Source organism: Camelus dromedarius, chromosome 12 (assembly GCF_036321535.1).
Source record: "Camelus dromedarius isolate mCamDro1 chromosome 12, mCamDro1.pat, whole genome shotgun sequence".
Taxonomy (NCBI): domain Eukaryota; kingdom Metazoa; phylum Chordata; class Mammalia; order Artiodactyla; family Camelidae; genus Camelus; species Camelus dromedarius.
This window is the reverse complement of record NC_087447.1, coordinates 49,767,159-49,787,382: the sequence shown is the minus strand read 5'-3', so window position 1 is coordinate 49,787,382 and position 20,224 is coordinate 49,767,159. Positions and strand designations below refer to the sequence as shown.

Below are 20,224 nucleotides of genomic sequence, written 5' to 3'. Positions count from 1 at the left end.
ACCCCGCGAAGGGCAAATAATCTAACTGGCCTGAGTCACTAATGGCTGTCCTTCCCCAAGTAACAAGGGCTGTGTTTTCTCTGTAATTCTGGGAAGAGATGAAGAGGGGTTGGTTGGGAAACCACAAAGGGCCAGATGTGTCAGCCACCACCTAGAACAGGACAAGCTGGAAGTGAAAGAGCTTGAAACATGCACTGCTTTCCTTCTTAAAAAAGACCTAACATGGTAATGGTTTAACAAAATTATTATAATTTCTTTTAAATAGCCCACAGACACCCATGACACTTCCAAATTTACAGAACAAAAAAGACTCGAGAACTTGGTAGAAAACAGTTTGCAGCTGGTTCCTCCCAGAAGCTGGCCCCTGCAGATGGGCTCAGTTCACCTCCAGGACCTCAGTCTCCTGGAGGCCGAATTTGGTCTTGTGCTGGTCGAAGAGCTTCACCAGGGCCTCCATGTACATGGCGTGGTACAGGTCGATGTCCTGCTGGGTCGGGTGCTCCAGCTTGGGGATGGTGATGGGCTCACCCACTGCAGGGATGGGGCAGAGGTCTCTGGTTAGTCAATGCCATTTGGCCCACGCTCCCTGGGCGTCCACCAGGATGCTGATGGCGTCAACTCTGTACCCTGTGCCAATCACATGCCAGGAACTGCATGGAATGTGCTCTATCGCAGGTTGTCCCTTTTACATATGAGAGGACTGAGGCCCAGGGGCATGGGAAGGGACCTACCTAAGGCCACAGAGCCACTCAGCAGCAGGTGAGACCGCGATTGGCTGTGCCTACTGTGCTCAGCTGGGATCTCCTGTGGGAGGTGTGGGGTCACATAATAGCTTTGCTATGTCCCTGCTCTGGGCAAGTCACTTCACCTCTCTGAGCCTCAGTTTCCTCACCTATCACATGGGGATCCTTCCTCATAGGGCTTTGCTGAGGATGCTTTGAGAAGTGTGGTAAGGGCAGGAGGAGGAGGAGACCAACATTCATAAACCCAAGCATAATTTAATTTTTTCATCCTGCCTCCTCTCCAAACCCAACTCATCCCGAAGACCTGTCAGCGCTATTCCTGAAATTTCTCCCAAGTTCATGCAGTTCTTTCCCATCTCCACTGCCATTCCCTCGGTCCAAACGATCGGCTACCACAAAAGACTCTGGACTGGTCTTCTGGCTTCCATTTTTGCCCCTTCTAACCCATTTTCTATTCAGCAGCCCCAAGGATCACTTTAAAATGCCAGTCTGAATCTCCTCTCCCCAGAACCCTCAAGTAGTTTTCCATTCTTAAAGTGAAGAGCAAATCCCTTCGCACTGTCCGCCAGACCCTGTCCCTCTCCAGCCCCCCATGCATGGAAATGTCCCTGCGGCCTCGCAGACCTCAGACCAGGTGTGGGATTTGTGTATAACCAGAGTTGAGGGTAAGTCTGGGTTACATAACCCAAAATGCAGGAACTTGGTCTCTCTGTGAAGGTACAAAGCAAAACATCTGGCCCTGATAACTCCCAGTATCTGTGTGAGCTTTGACCTCTAAGGTCCATGGCTTGTGGCCCTGCACTTCTGTGTGATCTCTAGCTTGTGAACCATTAACAGACAGACAGACAGACAGACAGAGACACACACACACACACACACACACACACACACACCCCCCTCTACAATAGATAATTGTTTGGATTCCTCTAAACTGTCCCAAATAAACCCAAAACAACACAGCTGAGGGCCCACTTCAGCCAGTTATTTTGGTTTTTCTTTTTTGGATTTTATGGGGGGTTTTTTGCTACACATCTTACAGGCCTCTGCTCCAGGAATGTTGATTTTTTTTTCTTTCTATTCCTCAAAAATAGATACAGTCTTGCTGCAGGAACTTCACTGAGGCTACTGTTTCTGACAAAAACCCTCTTCCTCCCCTCTTTTGCTGGATATTCCTATTCGGCTAATAGTGTAAGAGTCACCTCCTCCCTGGGGTCCGCTGGGACCCCCCAGAGCACCCTGCACCTCCTCTCCACACCCTGTTGCTCTCCGCCATAACAGGGTCTTCCCTGATAGACTCTGAGCTCTACAGACATAGAACGGCTGAAAGCTGTCTTCTTATCCAGCGCAGCTTAGCTTGTGGTAATGGAAATATCCCCCATCCTCTACCCCTACCGCTCATTCCCATCAGCACGCAAACAGGTCCGCGTCCTAATGGTTTAGAGGATGGACATTGGAGCCAAGGGCCCAAATCTGAATCCTAACTCTGCCTCTAATCTAGCTGTGGCACCCCGAGTTCAGGGTCTGCAGGCAGGGGGCTCACCAACAGTGGTGATGGGCTTGGAGTAGGGCACCAGCCCCCAGGTGTCAGAGGAGAAGAGGCCTCGGCCATGGAAGATGCATGGGGCGAAGCCAATGTACTTCTGGAACTTCTTCTGGACCCATCGGCCCCAGGAGCCCTCCTCAAAGATCACCTGCTTGTACACCTCATTCTCCCCAAAGGAGTAGATGGGAACCAGGTCAGCTCTGGAAAGGAGACGCCAGAGTCCGTCACACCCCAATCACTGGCTTTAGTTCCTCCTGGCAGCCCTAGAGGCCCCGGACACCAGCTAAGCTCCCCTCCCTCAGGTGTGCACCATAATCCCCCAGGGACCCCAAAGCACATACCCTCTCACCGCCAGATGCGGACAGGCCCTCTGCCCCATTAGTGACTGGCAAGCACGCCAGGGCTTTACAGTGTGGCCCTGACCAGGTCACTTAGCCTCACTCAGTTTTCTCAAATAGAAAATGAGGTGGCATCACTGCAGGATTTTGCAGGAGAACCAAACAGGCTGGTGGACACAAATGTGCTTTGCCCAGTGAAACGTGTTAAACAGGTGGCTACACAGAATGTGCCTCTGAATTTCCAGAAAAGGTCACAGAAATCCAAGCTGCCCAGCTCCTCTCTGCCTGTCCTCAGGGTCACCCCTCTAAGAAGCCTTCCCTGATGCTTCCACCCGCACCATCCTCCTTCCTTGCTTCTTACTCTCCTAGCAGCTTGACACGCTTTGGCCCCAGGACAGAGTCCTGCATCTGGGCCTGACCTCTCAGCCCACCTGTGAGGACCCAGGAGACACAGGCTGCATCTCTGCCCACCCAGCCACCCAGCATGCATTTGGGTAAACTTGGCCTGAACCTCTGGGCTCAAACCTCCCCTCCCAGACAGGATGGTGAACTCCCTTCTATGCTTTTCTGGGGTTTGGGTCCTGCCCCCAGGAGCCAAGAAGCTGCTGCTCCAGATGGAGCAGAGCTGTGGAGGGGTGTGTACGTGTGCATGCGTGTGTGCAGGGAAGCACTCACCCGTGGCGCAGGGCCAGTTTCACAAAGCCCTTGCGGTTGCGCAGGGTGACAGCATTCTTGCCGGGCATGGAGCTCAGGGACTCAGCTGCACCCCCCACCACAATGATGATGGCATTGCCACTCCCATTCTTTGAAAGCAAGTAATCTATGGTGTCCCGGTTCACGGGGCAGATGCCTGGGGAGTGAAGGGGGGACACACAGTCAGGGCTGCCCATGGATGTACTCCCCATCCCCTGCACACAGTATAGACAGAAGGAGCCCTGGTCTTGGGCCCCAGACCTAACCCAGCCATCTAGAAGTATGGCCCTGCATAAGCTATGCCTTTCTCTGAGCCTCAACTAATTATCTGTAAAACGGGGATAGTGACACAAGGTTGTTTCGGGAACCCATCCATTTGGCAAACATTCCCTGAGGTCCTAATTCTGGCTGGCTGGTACCAGGTGCTGGGGAATGCCAGTGAGTCAGGCTGGTGGGGATCAAGGTGGGCGGATAACTAGTCATGGACAACGATCAGGTTGTGCAGAGCACAGCACAGGGGCTGGGGATGCCCAGAAAAGGGGTCAGAGAAGGCTTTCTAGGAAAGATGTTATCTCGGATAAAAACCTAAATAAAGATCATACAAACATCTCTCCCACTCAGCCCTGACCCACCATGCCTGTGGCAGCCTGCATCTCTCCACACGGGACCAGCCACTGGGGCCCTGTGGATTGGCTTCCTGGCCAACAGAGAGGCTTGGGCAGGGGCGGGCAGAGGCGGATTCTCACCTCCAGACATCAGGTACTCCCTTAGCACTGGAATCCGGAAGTTGCCGGCCAGCGTGGCCAGGTAGGGCCTGATGCCAGGGAACTTCTTGCTCACTTCTGTGGCCTCCGTGCTGAAGTTGCAGAAGGCACCCAGGCCCATGATGCCGTGGGGGTGGTAGCCAAAGATGTAGTTCCTGGTGGTCAGCAGGTTGTGTGTCTTCACCAGCTGCAGGGAAGACCTCGGGTCAGAGGAACTGGCCAGGAGAGGGGTACTGGGTACCAGAGGGAGGGGAGGGACTAGGTGTGACATGCCCCCTGAGACCCTCGGCCTGAAGGACTGGAGTGACTCTCCCACGCTGACCTCAGACTCTCATCACTGGTGCCACAGTGCCGGGTACTTCGCAGTCACCATTTGGACTGTGAGTTCCTGGGAAGCGGGTGGGAAACTTTCACCCTCATTCCCCTTGTTTCTCCAACCAAACACACCAGGTCCTCCTAACTGCACTCTGCCAGCCTACTGCATTCCCCACCTCTGGGCCCAGCTTCCCACAGCCAGAGCGACTGCTCTAAAACCCCAATGCAACCCCTCACTCTCAGATAAAGAGGGATGTCCTGTTTCCGTCGGGGTAAAGTCCAAATCCCTTACTTTGGCCAGAGAAGGGACAGCGCAGCTGGCCTGAATGGAAACTTCCTTCCAGGCAGCCAGACTCAGCTCAGCCTCAAATGCAGGAAGGACAAGGACAAGCCACACAGCCCTTGTACCGGCCGCAGTAGGGGCAGAGAGGTCAGCTATAAAGCTGGGGCAGCTGACCTGCGGTGCTACCAACAAAGCTGTCCTAGGATGCTCTAAAGGATGATTAGCTTTCTCAGGGCACACCCCCTGCCCTGGAACTGGTGGCATGAAGGGTGGGGTAGATGGCGCCAAGTTTCCCTTATCCCTGAGCAACAAGAGGCACCCACCCAGCATTATAGGGAACACAATGCAGGTGGAGGGTGAGGAGAGGGATGGAGAGCTATGGGCATCGTGTTCAGAAAACATCACTTTTTTCTGTTAAGAAAAATAGTGAATAACCAGAGAATTAAAATAATACAGAAAAGTAGGAAGAAAATCAAAAGCACGAAAGTCCTACCTCCATCCAGATAAACCACTGACATGAGTTTTTTTCTGACTCTCACGTTCTTTTTTAAAAACCACAAAACTGAGGTCATATGGTTGATATCATTTTTATATAATTACCTACCAAGCATATCATAGCTATTTTCCTTTATCAGAATCCCTCAGTAGCGTGTTGTCTCATGGCTGTGCAACATGTAACAGAATTGTCATCAATTTGGGCCTTTAAAAAGCTTCCAAAATTTCCTTTGGAAATAATGCTTCCATAAATACCTGATTTCTATCTTCGCATCTGACTGTTTTCTTGAGACAAACTGCTAGAATACAGTGCCTGGGTCTATGGCCATTGTGGTCTGCTGGGCTGCGCTGCCCCTGGAGAGGTGGCACTGATGACATTCCCACCTGCTGTGCTTCAAAGTATCCATGTCCCCCCACCGATGCCAGCTGGGAGCCAAGCCCCTGGCCACCAGCAGAGTGTCAGGAGCCTGGGTTTTCTATGCCTCCAGCTTTGGGAACGTCCTGGCTGAGGGCAGGAGCTCATGCTCAGTTTCGGGGGAGGCGGTGTGAGAGGTCAGGAAACTGACACCTGAGTCTTCGGGTGACAGAGGACAGAAGTGGGTGGGAGCGTGGGTGGTTGGCACCACCCCTGGCTCTGTCACGGCCAGTGTGTCTGAGTGTGAGCAAGACCCCCTGAGTGTCACCCTGTTGCTTGGGACATTTGTACTCTTTCTCCCTTTGGCGAGCAGATTAAAGCAGCTCAAAACCCCAACCAATCCTTAGCTGGCCGCCACGTAAATGCTAACAGTGGCAGCTGAATCCAGGGCTGGTGGGGGTGGGCACAAGGGGGTCTAAAGGGAGCCCAGCTTTACATGAGCTTTGCAAGGTGGTTGTGCTGGGGTTTTGCCTCAGAGAGCAGATCTGAGCTCAGTAAAGCCAGAATGGTGGGGGGGGGGGGGGCGGGGGAGGTATAGCTTAATGGTAGAGTGTGTGCTTAGCACACACACAGTCCTGGGTTCAATCCCCTGACCTCCATTAAAAAAAAAAAAATACATAAACCTACTTAAACCTCCCCCCCAGCAAACAAACAAACAAATGAATTATTGTTTTTAAAAAAGCCAGAACGAAAAAGCATCTTGGGCCAGTTTCCATGGAGGAGGAGGATGTTGAGGGAAGAGCAGAGGCAGCCTGTACCACATTGGAAGGTTGTTCATGAGCTGACAGCTGGGGCTGAGAGCCCTGAACACAGGATGGGCTGGAAGAGCCAGATCTGGGCCATTCCTTTGATTACAAGGTGAAGACTGAGGCCTAGAGAAAGGAGCTGCTGCTTCCCTGGAGATCACATCAAGTCACCCCCAACCTCGAGACTAGGCCCGCCAGCTGTGCTTTTCCCTGGGCCTGGGATGTAGACATGCCACCTGGTGGGACCCTGGCTGGCTCTTTAAATCATTTCCCTCCTCCCCCAAGCCTCTATCCTGTAGGACTTTTGGTTAAATGACGGGCAGTTTGAAGGCCCCAGATGCAGTACACCCAGAAAAGTACAGGCATCTGATACAGCTTTGATGAGTCTTCTTGCCACACTCCCCTCTCCCCGGGGGGACAGAGTGTCCATTTCTGGAGGGAGGAGGAAGGACATGCTGATGAAGGCTCTGTTGACACACCCGCTCTCCAGTCCCCTGACTGTTCCCCATGGCAAAGTCTCAGCCCAAGGGGCTGCCTGGGCCTGGCCAGCTGGCTGACATGAGCCTAGGACACATTGCTAGCAAGTCACTCCTCACTCCCTGCCTCCCAGGGTAGGCAAGGTGCTCAGAGAGCCTGGCACCATACAGAGGAGGAAACTCAGAGCCAGAGAAGAGAAGAGACTTGACTAAGCTTACACAGTGGGGCACGCTGGTGGCAGAGGAACGGAGTGAGAACACGGGCCCTGAAGCAGACAGTCTTGGTTTCTGTACCAGCCCTGCCACTGACTTGCTTTGCAGCCTTGGGACAGTCCTTCCTCTCTGCCTCAGCTGGTCCATCTGTGAAATGAGGCAGAGGGACAGATAGATGATTCTAAGCTCAGAGAGGCTTTCCGAGTCTCTCCCACGACACTGCCTGTCCCTCAGGGAGAGGTGACCCGGGCACTGCCCACTCCTCTTCCAGGCAGCCGGTGGTCCTGGTCGCTGCTGCGAACACAGGAGCCCCAGCTCTGCTGGGAGGGGGGATGCTCTCTGGGCCAGCTGAGCTGCTCTGGTGGCAAAGAGCCTCACTAGGAGGAGGGTGGGGAAGTATGGGTGGGTGGGTCCAGCTAGAGACCCTTCCACAACCATTGGTAAGAGGCTGGGAAAGGGGGGAGGGGCAGGAGGGTCGCACAGGGCTCCACAGAACATCAGCCCTGACGTCAGGTCACAAGGCCAAACCCTCCCTGCACAGAAGAGGAGCCTGAGGCCCCGAGGGGCAGGGGCTTGGCCAAGGCCGCCAGCAGGCAAGAGCAGAGCCCAGGTTGAGGCATAATGCCTGGCCTGCCTCAGGCCCGGCTTGGTTTTGGGCCTGGTGCCCAGGAGCCAGCTCACATGTGTCCTGTGGCTCCAACTCCCAGCTGAATTCTTGGAACAGAGGTGAGATAAGAGGCACTGGGTTTTGTTTTGGTTCTCTGGGAAGGACAGAGATCAGTGGAGAAGGGCACCTGCCTGTCCTGGCTCCAACCGCTGGTCGTCAGGTCATCCTGTTCTGGGAGGAGGAAGCTGTCAGCCTCGAGAGGCTTCCTGAGGGGCAGGTCGTGTAAGCGCCCCAGCAGAGAGAACAGAGTCCATCAGCCCTCACACGCAACCATCATTTCCCACTTTTTATCATATGAAGAGCTCCACTTTACACGTGAAGTAATGAGGCTCAGTGAGCTTGAGAAAGTGTGTGCCCACAGTACTGGGGGAAAAAAGACGAGTCTAGCAGGATCCATTAGACAGTGAGCCCACCCAAGGGTGGGGACCTGGGCAGACTCTTCTGGGACCCCACGCCCAGCAGAGAGTCCAGCACTACATGGGGAGCAACAGTGAATAGAGTGACAGAGCAGGATCTGAACCCAGGTCTCCAACAGTAAAGCAGAGAGGGGGAGACAGGCGAAGTCTGGGGGTGGAAATCCAGGATTGAATCTCTCGCAGAGAAACAGACAGTAGGCATTCAGTGGGAAAGAATCTGGGGCCTGGATTCTAGTCCTAGCACTGGCGTGGAGTCACTACGCAACCCGGACCAGTCCTTGCCCCTCTTTGGGATGCCATTTCCGCACCTCCAAGATGAGAGGGTTGGATCCTATGATGCAATGTCCTCCCACAAACAACAGCCTTGGATTCCTTGCAGCCAAAGAGACGGGGTTTTCCCCAAAGGTCCTGGGAAAACTGGGCTCAGGCTGGCGTGGGCAGAGGGAGCTGGCCCTGGAGCCGCCCCCACAATACCGAGTGCAGCAGAGAAATGTAGGGTTACCCAGCCACCTCCTCCAGGCAGCATGCCAGGATGTCTCAGTCAGTGACTCACAACAGCAATCATACACCACCCTGCATCATGCACACTTTCAAACTCACACACACTGCCTCTGCTCTTCAGACCCCAATGATTTCTGCTGGGTTACCTTAGCAGCTAGGGTGTGCCGGGGCTGGGTTGCTGAGTGAGCTGGCCAGACAGGTCTTTCCCCTGCAGGAAAAACCTTCAGGATTCTGCCAGAATTATCCACAATCCACCAGCGTCGCCCACAGGCACCAGGGCCCAGATGCCTCTGCCTTGCCAACCTAGCTTGCAGACCACAGGCAGGGGGCCCAGCAGAGATGAGATGGAAAGCCAGTCCAGGCCACCCTTCATCTTGTCAGGCCCTTGAGGTTGACCCCAGAAAAGATAGGTGCTAAGACCAGTGTGGGGGTCCCAGAGCAGCCAATGATGCAGGAGGAAGGAAACCCAGGGATCAACTTGGTCTAAACTGACCCAGCCTCACCCGGAGTCAGACTGGGCTCTTCCTGCCTCTGTCCTCCAAGCCTGATGGAAGCCTGAGAATCGGTCCAAGCTTATTTCCCACAGCTCTGCCACATGGGGAGGCAGCATGCTATGCTGAGAGGAGCCCAGGCTTTGAGGCCAGACAGCAACTGGAATCTTGACTCAATCCCCTATTAGTCTCATTCAGCTATGTTACTCTCTGACCTTCAGTTTCCTCTTCTATAAAAATGGGACAAATGAATACCCATCTTACAGGATGCTGGGAGGGTTAAAGGAGACTCCTTGGGGAAAGGTGCTGACTCCCAGAAGGCTCCCAATAAATGGAGATCCTCCCTCTCTCCTCCACCTCCTAACCATCTTCCACCCTCCAGGCTTCTCAAACTCAGCTGCCTAGGCTCTCCTTGTTTTCCCCACCCCTTTAGTGCTACTTATCTTCCGGACAGAGTTCTAGGAGCAGTGCTTCCAGAAGCCTTCCCCAAGCCCTTCAGCAATTAGGGTCTCACTCTTCAGTCACTGCTCACCAAATTTTCTGGGCCCTAATCCCCAGGGCCATGACCCCAGCGACCCACCCACGACTGGCTGAGAGAAGCAGTATTTCTATAAGAGCTTCAGAAGAAAAGAAAACCCCTCACATCTATTGTTATCCTTGGTTCTGGCCAGATGAACTTGGACTACATTAGTACTGCTCTTGATAAATCACCTCCATTTTAAGTAATGCCTTTAATATTCACTGAAAACAGACAAGCACTGATCATAATATCTGCTATTATACCTGCTCCTTACATCACTCAGGATCTGTGTCTGAAACATCTTGTAGTTCCAAATGCTAGAACACGTCTTGTTTCCCTAAGAAGCTAGCAAGCTTCTTCCCTTCCCAAAATGAGAACAAATGACTATCATATTTCCCTTTTTGCCTTGGCTGCCAGGAAGTTCAGAGATGATCATGAAGCGCAATCACTGCAATTTTGTGACCCTTAAGAATAAAACACTAATATTTACCCCCTAGGTCTTGATTTTTCTTTTTACCTGGTATAGCATTATATGTAGCCTAAATTGCCTTAAATCTTGCATAAAGTGGGGTAAATTACCAACAGATGCTCATAATGGGAGATGTCACATGGTTCAACACAGCACACGTAGTCACTGTGAATGGCTTGAATTGTCGTTAAGGCTTGAATTCAGATTTCCCATCCATTCCCACCTTCCCAAGATAACACCCACAAATCTTTACCTGGATGGGAAAGTAGTCTCGAAAGTAGCACCACACAGCCCAGTTTCGGACCCACTGTGACCTCCTGCCACCTTCCAAGGTACAAAACACAGTGTTGGGAAGGAGTAGGAGTGGGGGAGGGTGACGTCTGGGCAGAGTCAGTGTGAACTCCTGAATTAGGTGACCACCACCCTATGCGGCATCCTCCCCTCTTCCTCCTGGGCCCCTTTCAACGTTCATTCCCTCATGTTATGCAAACCCTGGATTGAGTGGGAGCTCCAGCGAGGACCAGGATGGTGACTTTTGAGGCACTATAACCCCTTCATCCAAAACTACACCCTGGCTTAGCCCAGTGCTTTTCACATAGTATGTGCTAATTTAAAAGGGGCAGCACCCACAATGAGGAACTTCAGCCGGTACAGGAGGGAGTGACACGAGGGTGAGGGGCTGGGGGCAAGGTAACCCATGCTCTGACCTTTCTTGGGCGTGTTCCAGTCAAACACCAACCAGGTGAAGTACAGCACGGAGATGAGCCAGCAATCAGTGCAGAATGTGTACACGAGGAGGATGCTGCAGGTCACTCCTGGTGGGGAGGCAGATGGTCCCAGGTCAGGCCTGTCCTCCCCAGGTGGGCTTCAGTCTCCCACCCCGAACAAAGGCTCACCGAGCAACCGAGTGAGTGTTTACTGTGGCACTGAGCTAGGCACAGCTGGGGACACGGGCAGAGGGAGCCTGCAGGCACAGGAGGCTCACAGGGACACAAGCCTCATTTCCTAGACTCTGACAGGCTGTCCTGGCATCGAGAGGCACGTGGGCTCCATGTCTGGACAGCAATGCCGGAGAATGTGGACATCAGCTGCTTGTGAAGCTGTCCTTAGAGCCGTCCTTTCTGCCCCCTCCTTGCACATTCTCCCCACCCTAGTGCCCAGCATAGTTACTGTGGACAAGGGGAGGGACCTACCAAGGGCCTCTGCCTCTCAAGACTTGGGCTGAGTCACTGGCTCAAGTGAGAGGCATGGTGGCGTTTATCCCATTTCAGAGATGAGAACACTGAGGCTCTAGGAGGTGGTAACTTGCTTAAGGTCATCCAATAGGCAGAGCCAGGACTCAAACTAAAGTCTGATCATTAAGCCCATAATTTTAGATTTTAGAAGCTGACCAAAAATTACAACCCCCAGACTGCCCCTAGAGGGATCTGAGAGAGTGGGATTCCTGCCCCAGGAGGAGCGCCAGGCAGCTCCTCTCTCAACCCCCCAGTAAGACATCTAGAAGACCCTCTGGGGCCAGCTTCCAGTGGTCCCTTCATTCTGGGCCTGCTGGCCATGAGGCTGAATAAACTGGCACAGAAGCCCTCATCAGGGTTTCTATCTTTCCAACTTTTACCCAACCTTCAGGCCTAGCTCAGACCTCATCTCTTCAAGAACTGTTCTCCAGTATATCATCCTCCCACAGGGATCTCTCACCTCTGAATTCTCCACCTAGGAGGCCACATCTTCTTTGCTTCCTGTCACCCAGCACAGCACTGGGGCAACAGGTCCTCATGCTTGGTAGAAGCATGGCCTCAGTCCAGCATCCCCCCCCATAGCCCACGAGAGAAGTCAGCCCGTGTTGCAGGCCCACCCTCTGCTGGGCGCTGCACTGGTCATGGTGCTCTGGGGCTGCCTGGCTCTGGATTCCACGCTCTCTTCTCCCCACTGTGCTCAGCCTCTTCTGGTTTCCCGAGGGAGAGGGGAGAGCCAGACACAGACTCCCCATGAGTCAAAAGGCAGGAAAATGCAGTCCCTTGTCATTCACAATCCAGTCCTGTTCTAGGCTTCTGAGCCAGCCTCCCTCTAAGGCAGCTAAAAGTGGTACAACTCTCTTGGGAGGGGCAGTGACACAGAGTGGCCAGGTGTCCAGTTTTCACACTTAGGAGTGGGACGTCACAGATAGGGAAAATGAGTCTCTAGGGCAGATTTGCAACCCACAAAACTTTGTTAAAGGCAAACTGTGAAGTACTTGAGGCAGCTTGGTGAATTTACAAAGTCACTCATATTGTTGAACAGTCTGCCTCTGGTCCCTGTTTTTAGGCCTCAAATAAAGGTCACTCTAGTCCCCTAGACCCCACAGGTATCTAAGTGCCTTCAGAGGTTAGATGGATGCTCCAGGTGGGCCTAGGTGGGGCCCTGAGGTTCAGGCTAGGGTCTGAGTAGGCTGGGTACCTAACTGCTATCAAACCCCTTACTCTGCTGATGGGTAGAGAGACCAGAGGAGGCTGAGCCCCAGGACCCACTGCCTAGATATCTGGGCTCTCCAGGAAGGTGGGAATCCCTACTGACTGTCCTCACTCTGGTGCTAATGCAGTCTGGAAGGAAGAAAAGAGAACTGACTGAGGATTCAGAGACTGCATTCTAGTCCCCCTCAGCTGGCGGGCTCACTCCTCCAGCCCCTGTATGTCCACAGCCCCCAGCATCTGTCTTGCTTTCTGTCTCCCCCTTCAGACTCCTTCCATCAGATAGTCTTTCAGCCCCTGAGCTCCCTGGGAGCTGGAACCAGGTCAGATGAACTTCTCCAGCCCTGGCAACCAATACAGCAAAGGTTTATTGAGCAAAAAATGAACTAAACCCACCAAACAACCTTCCTTTCTCAGAGTCTAATCCCGGGCCTCTAAACAATGTGCTCCCTGCTCCCTGCTCCCTCCTCAGAGGTTGGGGGGCTGCAGCAGGAACCAACTCCAATGGGGCCATGAGATGCCAACAGCTTGTGTCTCCACATGTGGAAGGCTCAGGACCACCTTCACAATCACCCCTCCCCACACATCAGGGTCCAGCTTGTGATTCAAAACTCTGCTCCCCGAGGCCCACCAGCCCACAGCCACCTGTGGCTGCTCAGTGGCAAGGAGGCAGCATTGGGGCTGTGAAGAGCCTGGAGGTGCTCTTCCTGAAGCTGGGGCCCTGCTGCTCGCTGGCCACACACATGGCCCATCCATGAGCCTCAATTTCCAACAGGGCGTCAAGAAGATTACATGAGATGATGGATGAAGAGGACTTAACACAACGATAAGTGTCCAAACTAGAAATCCATGGACTTGAATGGGGAAAAAATGGTATCCTCATCTTCACCCATCTCTTATGAATATATACTGCTTCCTTTGTTTAGGAACGTACCAGATCGCAGTAGTCCTAGTGGTACCTGTTGACGGTGACAACAATAGAAAACAAAGGTGTTTCCATATATCTTGAAAAATCATTTTCTCCACCACTTACGAATTCTGGTAATGACTATTTCTGCTGCTGGATCTTTTTATTTAATGTAATAATTTTAAAAAGCACACGTGTCAATCTATGTCTAATTTGATTTCTTAATCCGTGCATATTTATATTTTAATATCATTGATTTCCTTTGATGTATTACACATTTAAAACCACTGAGAAAGGTTTATAGCCTTTACCAGGATGCCAGGGGGATCCATGCACAAAAATGGTGGTGAGTCACTCTGTTTCATAGGGATGCTGATGGGGCCACAGCGGCCTTTGCAACACCAGGTAAGCCCTTGCCAGTAAATCTGGTTGGGGAAAAGTGGGAGGGAGTGGCTGGGGCTGCTCGGGACAATAATTAGCAGCAGCTCAGCAGACCTGCCTGTCCAACTAGGCTTGGCTCCCACCTACACAAGGGTGTTGGGAAGATGCTGGGCCAGTTTCTGGGCTGTGGCTGGGCTTGATCAATTGTTAACCCACAGCTCGGGGCCAGCCCCTTCTGCTTGCTGCATGGGGTGGGGTTCTACCAGCCAGCCGCTCAGCTCCCCCTCAGCCAAGCTTGGACCCACTAAGACAGTGTGGCGGGTAGGGGTGGCTTCCAGGTGCAAGCAGGGACTAAGGGAGCTGGCGCAGCAGACTAGGCCGGGGCCTGGAGGCTGGAGTCCATGGGGTCTTGTTCTGGTCCTATTACTTCTTTCTCATGTGATTCTGACCTTCACTGGGCCCCTGCTTCCTCTGAAAATGGAGGGGTTACATTGTGCTCTCTAGTCCAGGACTCTAAAAAAAAAAAAAAGCCAAGTTGGGGGTTTGAGTTGAGGAAGTTAGTTTAGTTCACTCTGTTCCTCAGAGCAGGGTTTCTTTATCCTGTTGAGGCCACGTGTTTCTGTAAAAATAAGAGGACAGCAATTGCCCCTCACCCCAGAAAAATGTGCATATACTTTCACATATAATTTTGCATCTAATTTTAGAAGTTCATGGACTCCCCCAACCCTAAAACCCACTCTTGGGCCACAAGGGGAAGACTGGCTATTTCAGACCAGGACCACTATTCTGCGCTCCCTAGTCAGCTGGGCTCCCTGGTGAGTGCTCTGGGCTTCCATGTAATTCTTAACTCTGCCCCTTAATGATCTTCACTGTCTCAGAGAGTCACAGAGCCTCGCGAGTCTCCACCTCCTCACCCGTGAAGTGAGAAATCAAGGAAAGACACATCGAGTGCCTGGTTCACTGAGAGGGCTCGATAAATAGCACCCCATCCTTGCTCTCTACCCTGCCAAGGGAAGGGGGGCAGCTGCCACCCTGGAAACTGTGTGCCTTCTGGGAGGACAAGGCTCAGGGCTGACACAATAGCTTCTGGCAATCCCCATCAGCCTGGACCATCCTGAAGAGGGGGATGCCCAGAGGGATGCACCCACAGGCCCTGGAATGTCCTGTGGGATGCTCTGCAGCAGGTTTATCTGCCCTGACGTGCTGGGGAAGCCACTTATGCTGAGGACGTGGGCCTGGGAGAGAGGAGAGGCTCCTGGGAGAGCAGGGCTGTCCCAGGCAAGGGGCCTTTCCTCCTCCCAGACAGCCCACGGTGACCTGACCCTGGCTGGATGGCCACCCAGGGAGTTGGGGCACCAACCTGGACCTGCAGTGACGTGGGAGGTGCTGAGAGAGAGATGGGAGAAGCACTGAACAGGCCATGTGAAGCAGCTGGGGACCGTGTCAAGCAGAAGGTGGGTGAGGCCTGGGAGGGGGCTCTGAAGGCCTTCCCAGCAGCAGCTCCTCTATCCTGGGGGCCCACCATGACCTGGCCCTGGGCTGTGTGCTCTTATTCCTGATCTCCAATCCCCACAAAAGCCATGTGAAGTAGGGAGCATTTTCTCTATCTGAAACAAGGAAAGTAACTTTCAGAAATCCAAGGAACCTGTGTTAAGTGGTCAAGCTTCTCCGTGGTAGTCGGAACTCAATCCCAGGACCATACCATCTGCTGGAAAATGTTTCAGGGTGGCACGAGGGAAAAGCACAGGCTTTGGGGGTCCTATGGACCTGGATTCAAATCTGTGTGAATTTGGACAAGTTACTTACCTTCTCTGAGACTTGGGCTTTCTATCCGTAAAACTGGAACCATACCATCACCTCCCACTGAATCTCATGCATGCGTGGGGTAGAGCACTTGATCGGGGACCCAAAAGATGGTAAGTGGGAGGATGTGTTTATCCCTCACCCCTGCAGAGCAGAGATTCTGCTCCCACCTCTGTTGGGGAGGTGGCCCCTGCCTGCCCTCGCCCTCTAAGCCCCAGCTTACCCAGCACGAGGAAAGACAGGACCCATTGTAGCACCGAGATGACCTGTAGCTGCTTTTCAACTTGGGACCTATTGAGCCAAGTGATGGAGAAGAGGTCCTGGAGGGCGGAGAGGATGCTGGAGCCAGTGCCTGTGACAGAGGGGAGCTATCAGCCTGTTGCCATCTTCCCTCCAGCTTCAGAGTCCCCAACACCAACCCACCTCCCAGAGGTACCTTCCTAGATGTGAGAGGAGCATGGTCCACAAAATCAGGCAGACCCGGGCTCACATCCCAGCCCTACCTCACAAGAGCTTTGTAATTCTGGGCTGTTCACATGCTTTGCTTCCCTGTGCCCCAGTTGCTATGTTTATACCCAACAGGAATGACGTCCCTCTCAAAGAGTAATTTTGGAGACCATATAGGGTATCCAAAGAGGTGGGGGGAGGCTCGCCACAGTTGCCAGTTCTTTCCACTCCCCTCCACCCCAATCAGATTCCTCTCTTTATCCTTTAACTGGATCTAGTACAAATATTTAACTTTTGCTATCTGTGTCTGTGAGGCCAAGGACAGAGGTTCAACATCCAATTTGCAATGTTTTTTTCCCCTCCAAGTGTACTTTGGGCACCCCCAATCCCTGGCCCACCCCCACCCCTTTACCTCCAGGACTGATATCCTTTCCTAGGCAGCTGAGCCCTCTTGTCCCTACCCCCAGCACCACCACTACCACCTTCAGAGGACTACCACCTTCAGAGGACTCACACCTTCAGCTTCATCTCAGTGCCCAAAGCTGGGGCCCAGAGAGGAACCAGCCAGGAATCATTGCTTCCCCAAAGGACTCAGTGGTCAGGGAGCTTCGGGCAGCCTGGGACACTGACGGCTGCAATTACATTTGCTACCAAGCAAGTGCCGAGCCTATAAGTTAGGACAAGATGTGCCCACTTAATTGGCTCTGTGGCTGTGTCCCCAGGATGATGCCCTGACTCCCATGGCTGAAGGGTGGAGGGACCAGAAAGCCTGGTGGCTGCAGGAGAGGCAGCACTGGGGAAGAGCATGGGCCACATTCCTGATCCAGACCCCAGTTTTCTGGCAGCTGGACTGAGGGAGTGTGCCCCTTCCAGCCCAACAGCTACTGAGCTCCAACTACGTGCCCTTCACTCAACACAGCTTTACCAAGTGCCAGCTGTGTGCTGGTCAAACATCCCTTCACACCACCCACTCTGCAAGGCTCCTCACTGAGTCACAATCTGGTCCTTGAGGGCCTTCTGACCTTTCACCCCGACCTACTGCGGAAGTAGGAAGGAGAGGGGTTTAAGGGCTTACACTCAAGCCTTTTTATTTCTTCAAACTCTGCAGAGCGGCAAGGTCACAGCAGAGTTTAGAAAGGGACACAACCTTCATCTGCTGAAAGCTGACAATTCCTTTAACTTTCAGGAGGCATGTGGATAATGCCAGGCCTCAAGGGAGACACAGCAGTCCTGTCGCCCTCGCCTGGTCTAATGGAGCAGAGGGAAGGGGCTTAGTACTGCAGAAGAGTCAGATCCCAGTACAAACCTTGATTCCACTCACCATGTGACCCCAGGTGAGACCTCCCAGGCGCACTGCCACATCCCCAGGGCACAGCACATACTGGGTGCTCAGTAGCATCTGACACACCACAGGCATAACTGGAGTGGAAGTGGCAGGATGTGAACTCACAAAAGCGAAGGAAGAGGCTGGGCCACAGAGGCACTCCAGAGGTTGGGCCAAACTGCTCGTTTGCCCTCTATGCGAATATCCTACCATCATAGCCCTTTCCACCTCCACACTTTCCCAACATCCCACCCTGGAGACTGAGGGCCCTCTGGGGTCATCTAGTGTAGCCCAACAGAACCACTGGGGAAGCTGAGGAGAGGAGCACTGGTTGCCCAAGCAGGAGGTGATACAGCCAGAGCTGGAACCCAGGATTCCTGCCCTCTGCTTAGGGCACAGCAAGTGCCGAATGCAAAGGCCTCTGCCCACAGGACACAGCAGGTCCAAGGGTGGCCCGTGCTCAGCAGCAGGGAGAGTGCACTGGGTGAGTACAGTGGGGAGGGAAGTGAGGCCAAGGCCTGAACCCCGAATCTAAGGGTCGGCCCGCCAAGTTATCCCCTGGCTCTGCCTCCGGAGCTGTGCAGGAGGGAGGGAAGAAAGGACCGTGGCAGGCGGGTCCCCGCACCGGGTCTGGGGCAGGCTGGGTGCCCTGGCTCGAGAGAAGACAGAATATACTCCGGCACCTTCCTGCTCAAAGTCAGGTCTGGGAGCTGCTTATGAATGCACGGCCTGGAGCCCCAGCCAGGAGCTACTGAATCGAAGTCTGCATTTTACGAACACACTCAGTCCAAAGTGTCAGGTAGGGCAAGTTTGGAGTGGGGGGTGTACAGGGAGGAGCTGGGGGCCTCCACCTTCCACGGGGCAGGGAAGAAAGGCAATGGAGGGGAGGGCATGACTTGATCACTTCCTACTGCAAACAGGCCCCGAAGAATGCTTGAGGAAAGGGCTCGCTGTCCAGCCCCTGGCTTTGGGTCAGGGCCAACCAACCAGTCACACTCACTACATGTCGTTCTCCACTTTGCGGGGGACAGGGTGCACACAGTAATTCCACATTGGTGACATATTCCCCATCAGAACAACTGAAAAGACCTAAAACTTCTTCCCTGTTTCCTAATCCAAACCTGTGTGCTAAGCTTATTACAGATCTCTCACAGTTACATACAGTCAAGGTGGCAGGAACTGCAGACCATCTTGTTCAACCATCTCCCTATTAACCAGGCAGAAGGAGGGCTTCGTACAAGCAACACAGTGGCAGGTCAGGTGGGCAGGTAGGCCAGAGCCAGGCTTTCCCGCACTCCCCTGCCTGTCCTCACCTGCCTCATCCCAACTCCCGCCCACAACCCCTTCTGCAACCAAGTGGGAAACACAAAGTCCACTGATGAGGGCTGGGTGTTCCTGTGGGCGGGCGGGCAGCTGGGAGGGAGCTGCCACTGTGCGTCCCTGAGGCCTGGGCCCACTCGGGCCCACTCTCCCTTCACACCACCCCGACCTGGCTGAGCACAGAGCCCAGCCCTGGGAGCTGGCCTATCCATGATGCTGAACCCCAGGCCCAGCAGAAGCCTCCTGGGCACCTAATATCTAGTCTAAGAAACATCTGCCTACAAAGCCGCTCCTTGCCTTGCCTACCTGATGACCCCCTGACAATGAGATAAGGCAGCTCATCTTTCAAAACCCAGACAGGGCAAGACCTTGGAGAGTGGTCGTCTTTCCTTCTCTGGAATCACCAACCCTAAGTCCCATGCAAGCGTGTAAGCAGCAGGTGCCATCTTACACTCCCCCCACCCACCAGGAGAGAACCTGTCAGTTGGTGAAGCCAGCAGAGGCCAGCAGAGCAGAGAAATAAGGGAGGAATGGAGGCTTCCCACAGGGCTCCCACAGCCCCTCACCCTGTACCACCTGCTGATTACCAGTCCCCTCTCCCGTCACCATGGGAGCTGCCCAAGGGCCTGGGTCTGATCCACGTCTGGGTTCCCGGTGGTCTGTCAGGGTCCGGCCCAGAGCCAACACTCAGAAAGGTATGCTGAGTGAGAGGAATAGCAGGTCTCTGCTCTGGCTGTCCCTCAGCCCCCCACTCCCAGCTGTCTCTCTGCAGGGCTGGGCGACAGGTAGGCAACCCACATGGCCCAGGCAGCTGTGGGGCCTCCAGAGCATTCCACAGGCACCCTGGCTCCTCATCAGCCCTGTGAGTCTGGCATCATCACTTTCATGTTCATGGTGATAAAGGCCCGGGGAAGTGACATGGCCAAGGTCACTCAGCTAGAGGGTGGCTGAGTTGGACTCAATTCAGGCCTAACTTCCAGGGCTGCTGTTTAACCCCTATGCTGTAGGTCCTCCGAACTTTCTTCTCTCTTCTCTCTACAGAAAAGCAGGGGAAGGTTGGGAGAGGACATGAGAAAATGAATGGCCTGTTCTCCTCCACAGGGGCAGACCAGGAGCAGGCATCCTGTGAAGTGAGTTAAGTGGCAGCAGGCTTTGGGCTTCCAGTCCCAGTTGTACCACTGACTCCTGTGTTATCCTGGCCAAGTCACTTCACCTCTCTGGGCTCTGGTTTCCCCATCTATAATGGGGGTGAGGAGGATGAATTCTATGAGCTCTTTGACTGCTCAGACTCTGGTGTCCACCCTCCCGAGGACACCACGTAGGGGCCCACCACCTTGCAACAGCCCTGGTACGGCTGCCTGGCAGATGGAAAGGGAGGATGCAGCTAGGCACCCCCAGGTCATTGCCCGCCCTCACCCCTCAGTTGTGAGCATCTCCTCTGCCCTGGCTATGGCTGGGAGGGGTCCAGCAGAAGCTGGTTTGGATGCCAATGCTGCAATCAGATGGCACC

The 20,224-nt window shown here is 53.7% G+C and overlaps 1 protein-coding gene across 2 annotated transcripts in view; it reads right to left on the bottom strand.

Annotated features, from left to right (window-relative positions):
• Positions 1 to 226: 226 nt before the first annotated feature.
• The window catches only part of DGAT2 (diacylglycerol O-acyltransferase 2), a 29,084-nt gene continuing 9,086 nt past the window's right edge, over positions 227 to 20,224 (bottom strand). The window contains exons 2-8 of one of the 2 annotated variants that reach the window (XM_010989763.3): positions 15,847 to 15,975; positions 10,796 to 10,903; positions 10,342 to 10,412; positions 4,064 to 4,268; positions 3,300 to 3,474; positions 2,284 to 2,486; positions 227 to 531 (exon numbers count right to left, since the gene is read on the bottom strand). In XM_010989763.3, coding sequence (XP_010988065.1) covers positions 377 to 531; positions 2,284 to 2,486; positions 3,300 to 3,474; positions 4,064 to 4,268; positions 10,342 to 10,412; positions 10,796 to 10,903; positions 15,847 to 15,975 — 1,046 coding nt within the window. In that variant the 3' untranslated portion in view covers positions 227 to 376. Of the gene's footprint in view, positions 532 to 2,283; positions 2,487 to 3,299; positions 3,475 to 4,063; positions 4,269 to 7,030; positions 7,187 to 10,341; positions 10,413 to 10,795; positions 10,904 to 15,846; positions 15,976 to 20,224 lie in introns of those variants that run through there. The other variant, XM_064492730.1, reaches the window with a different exon arrangement.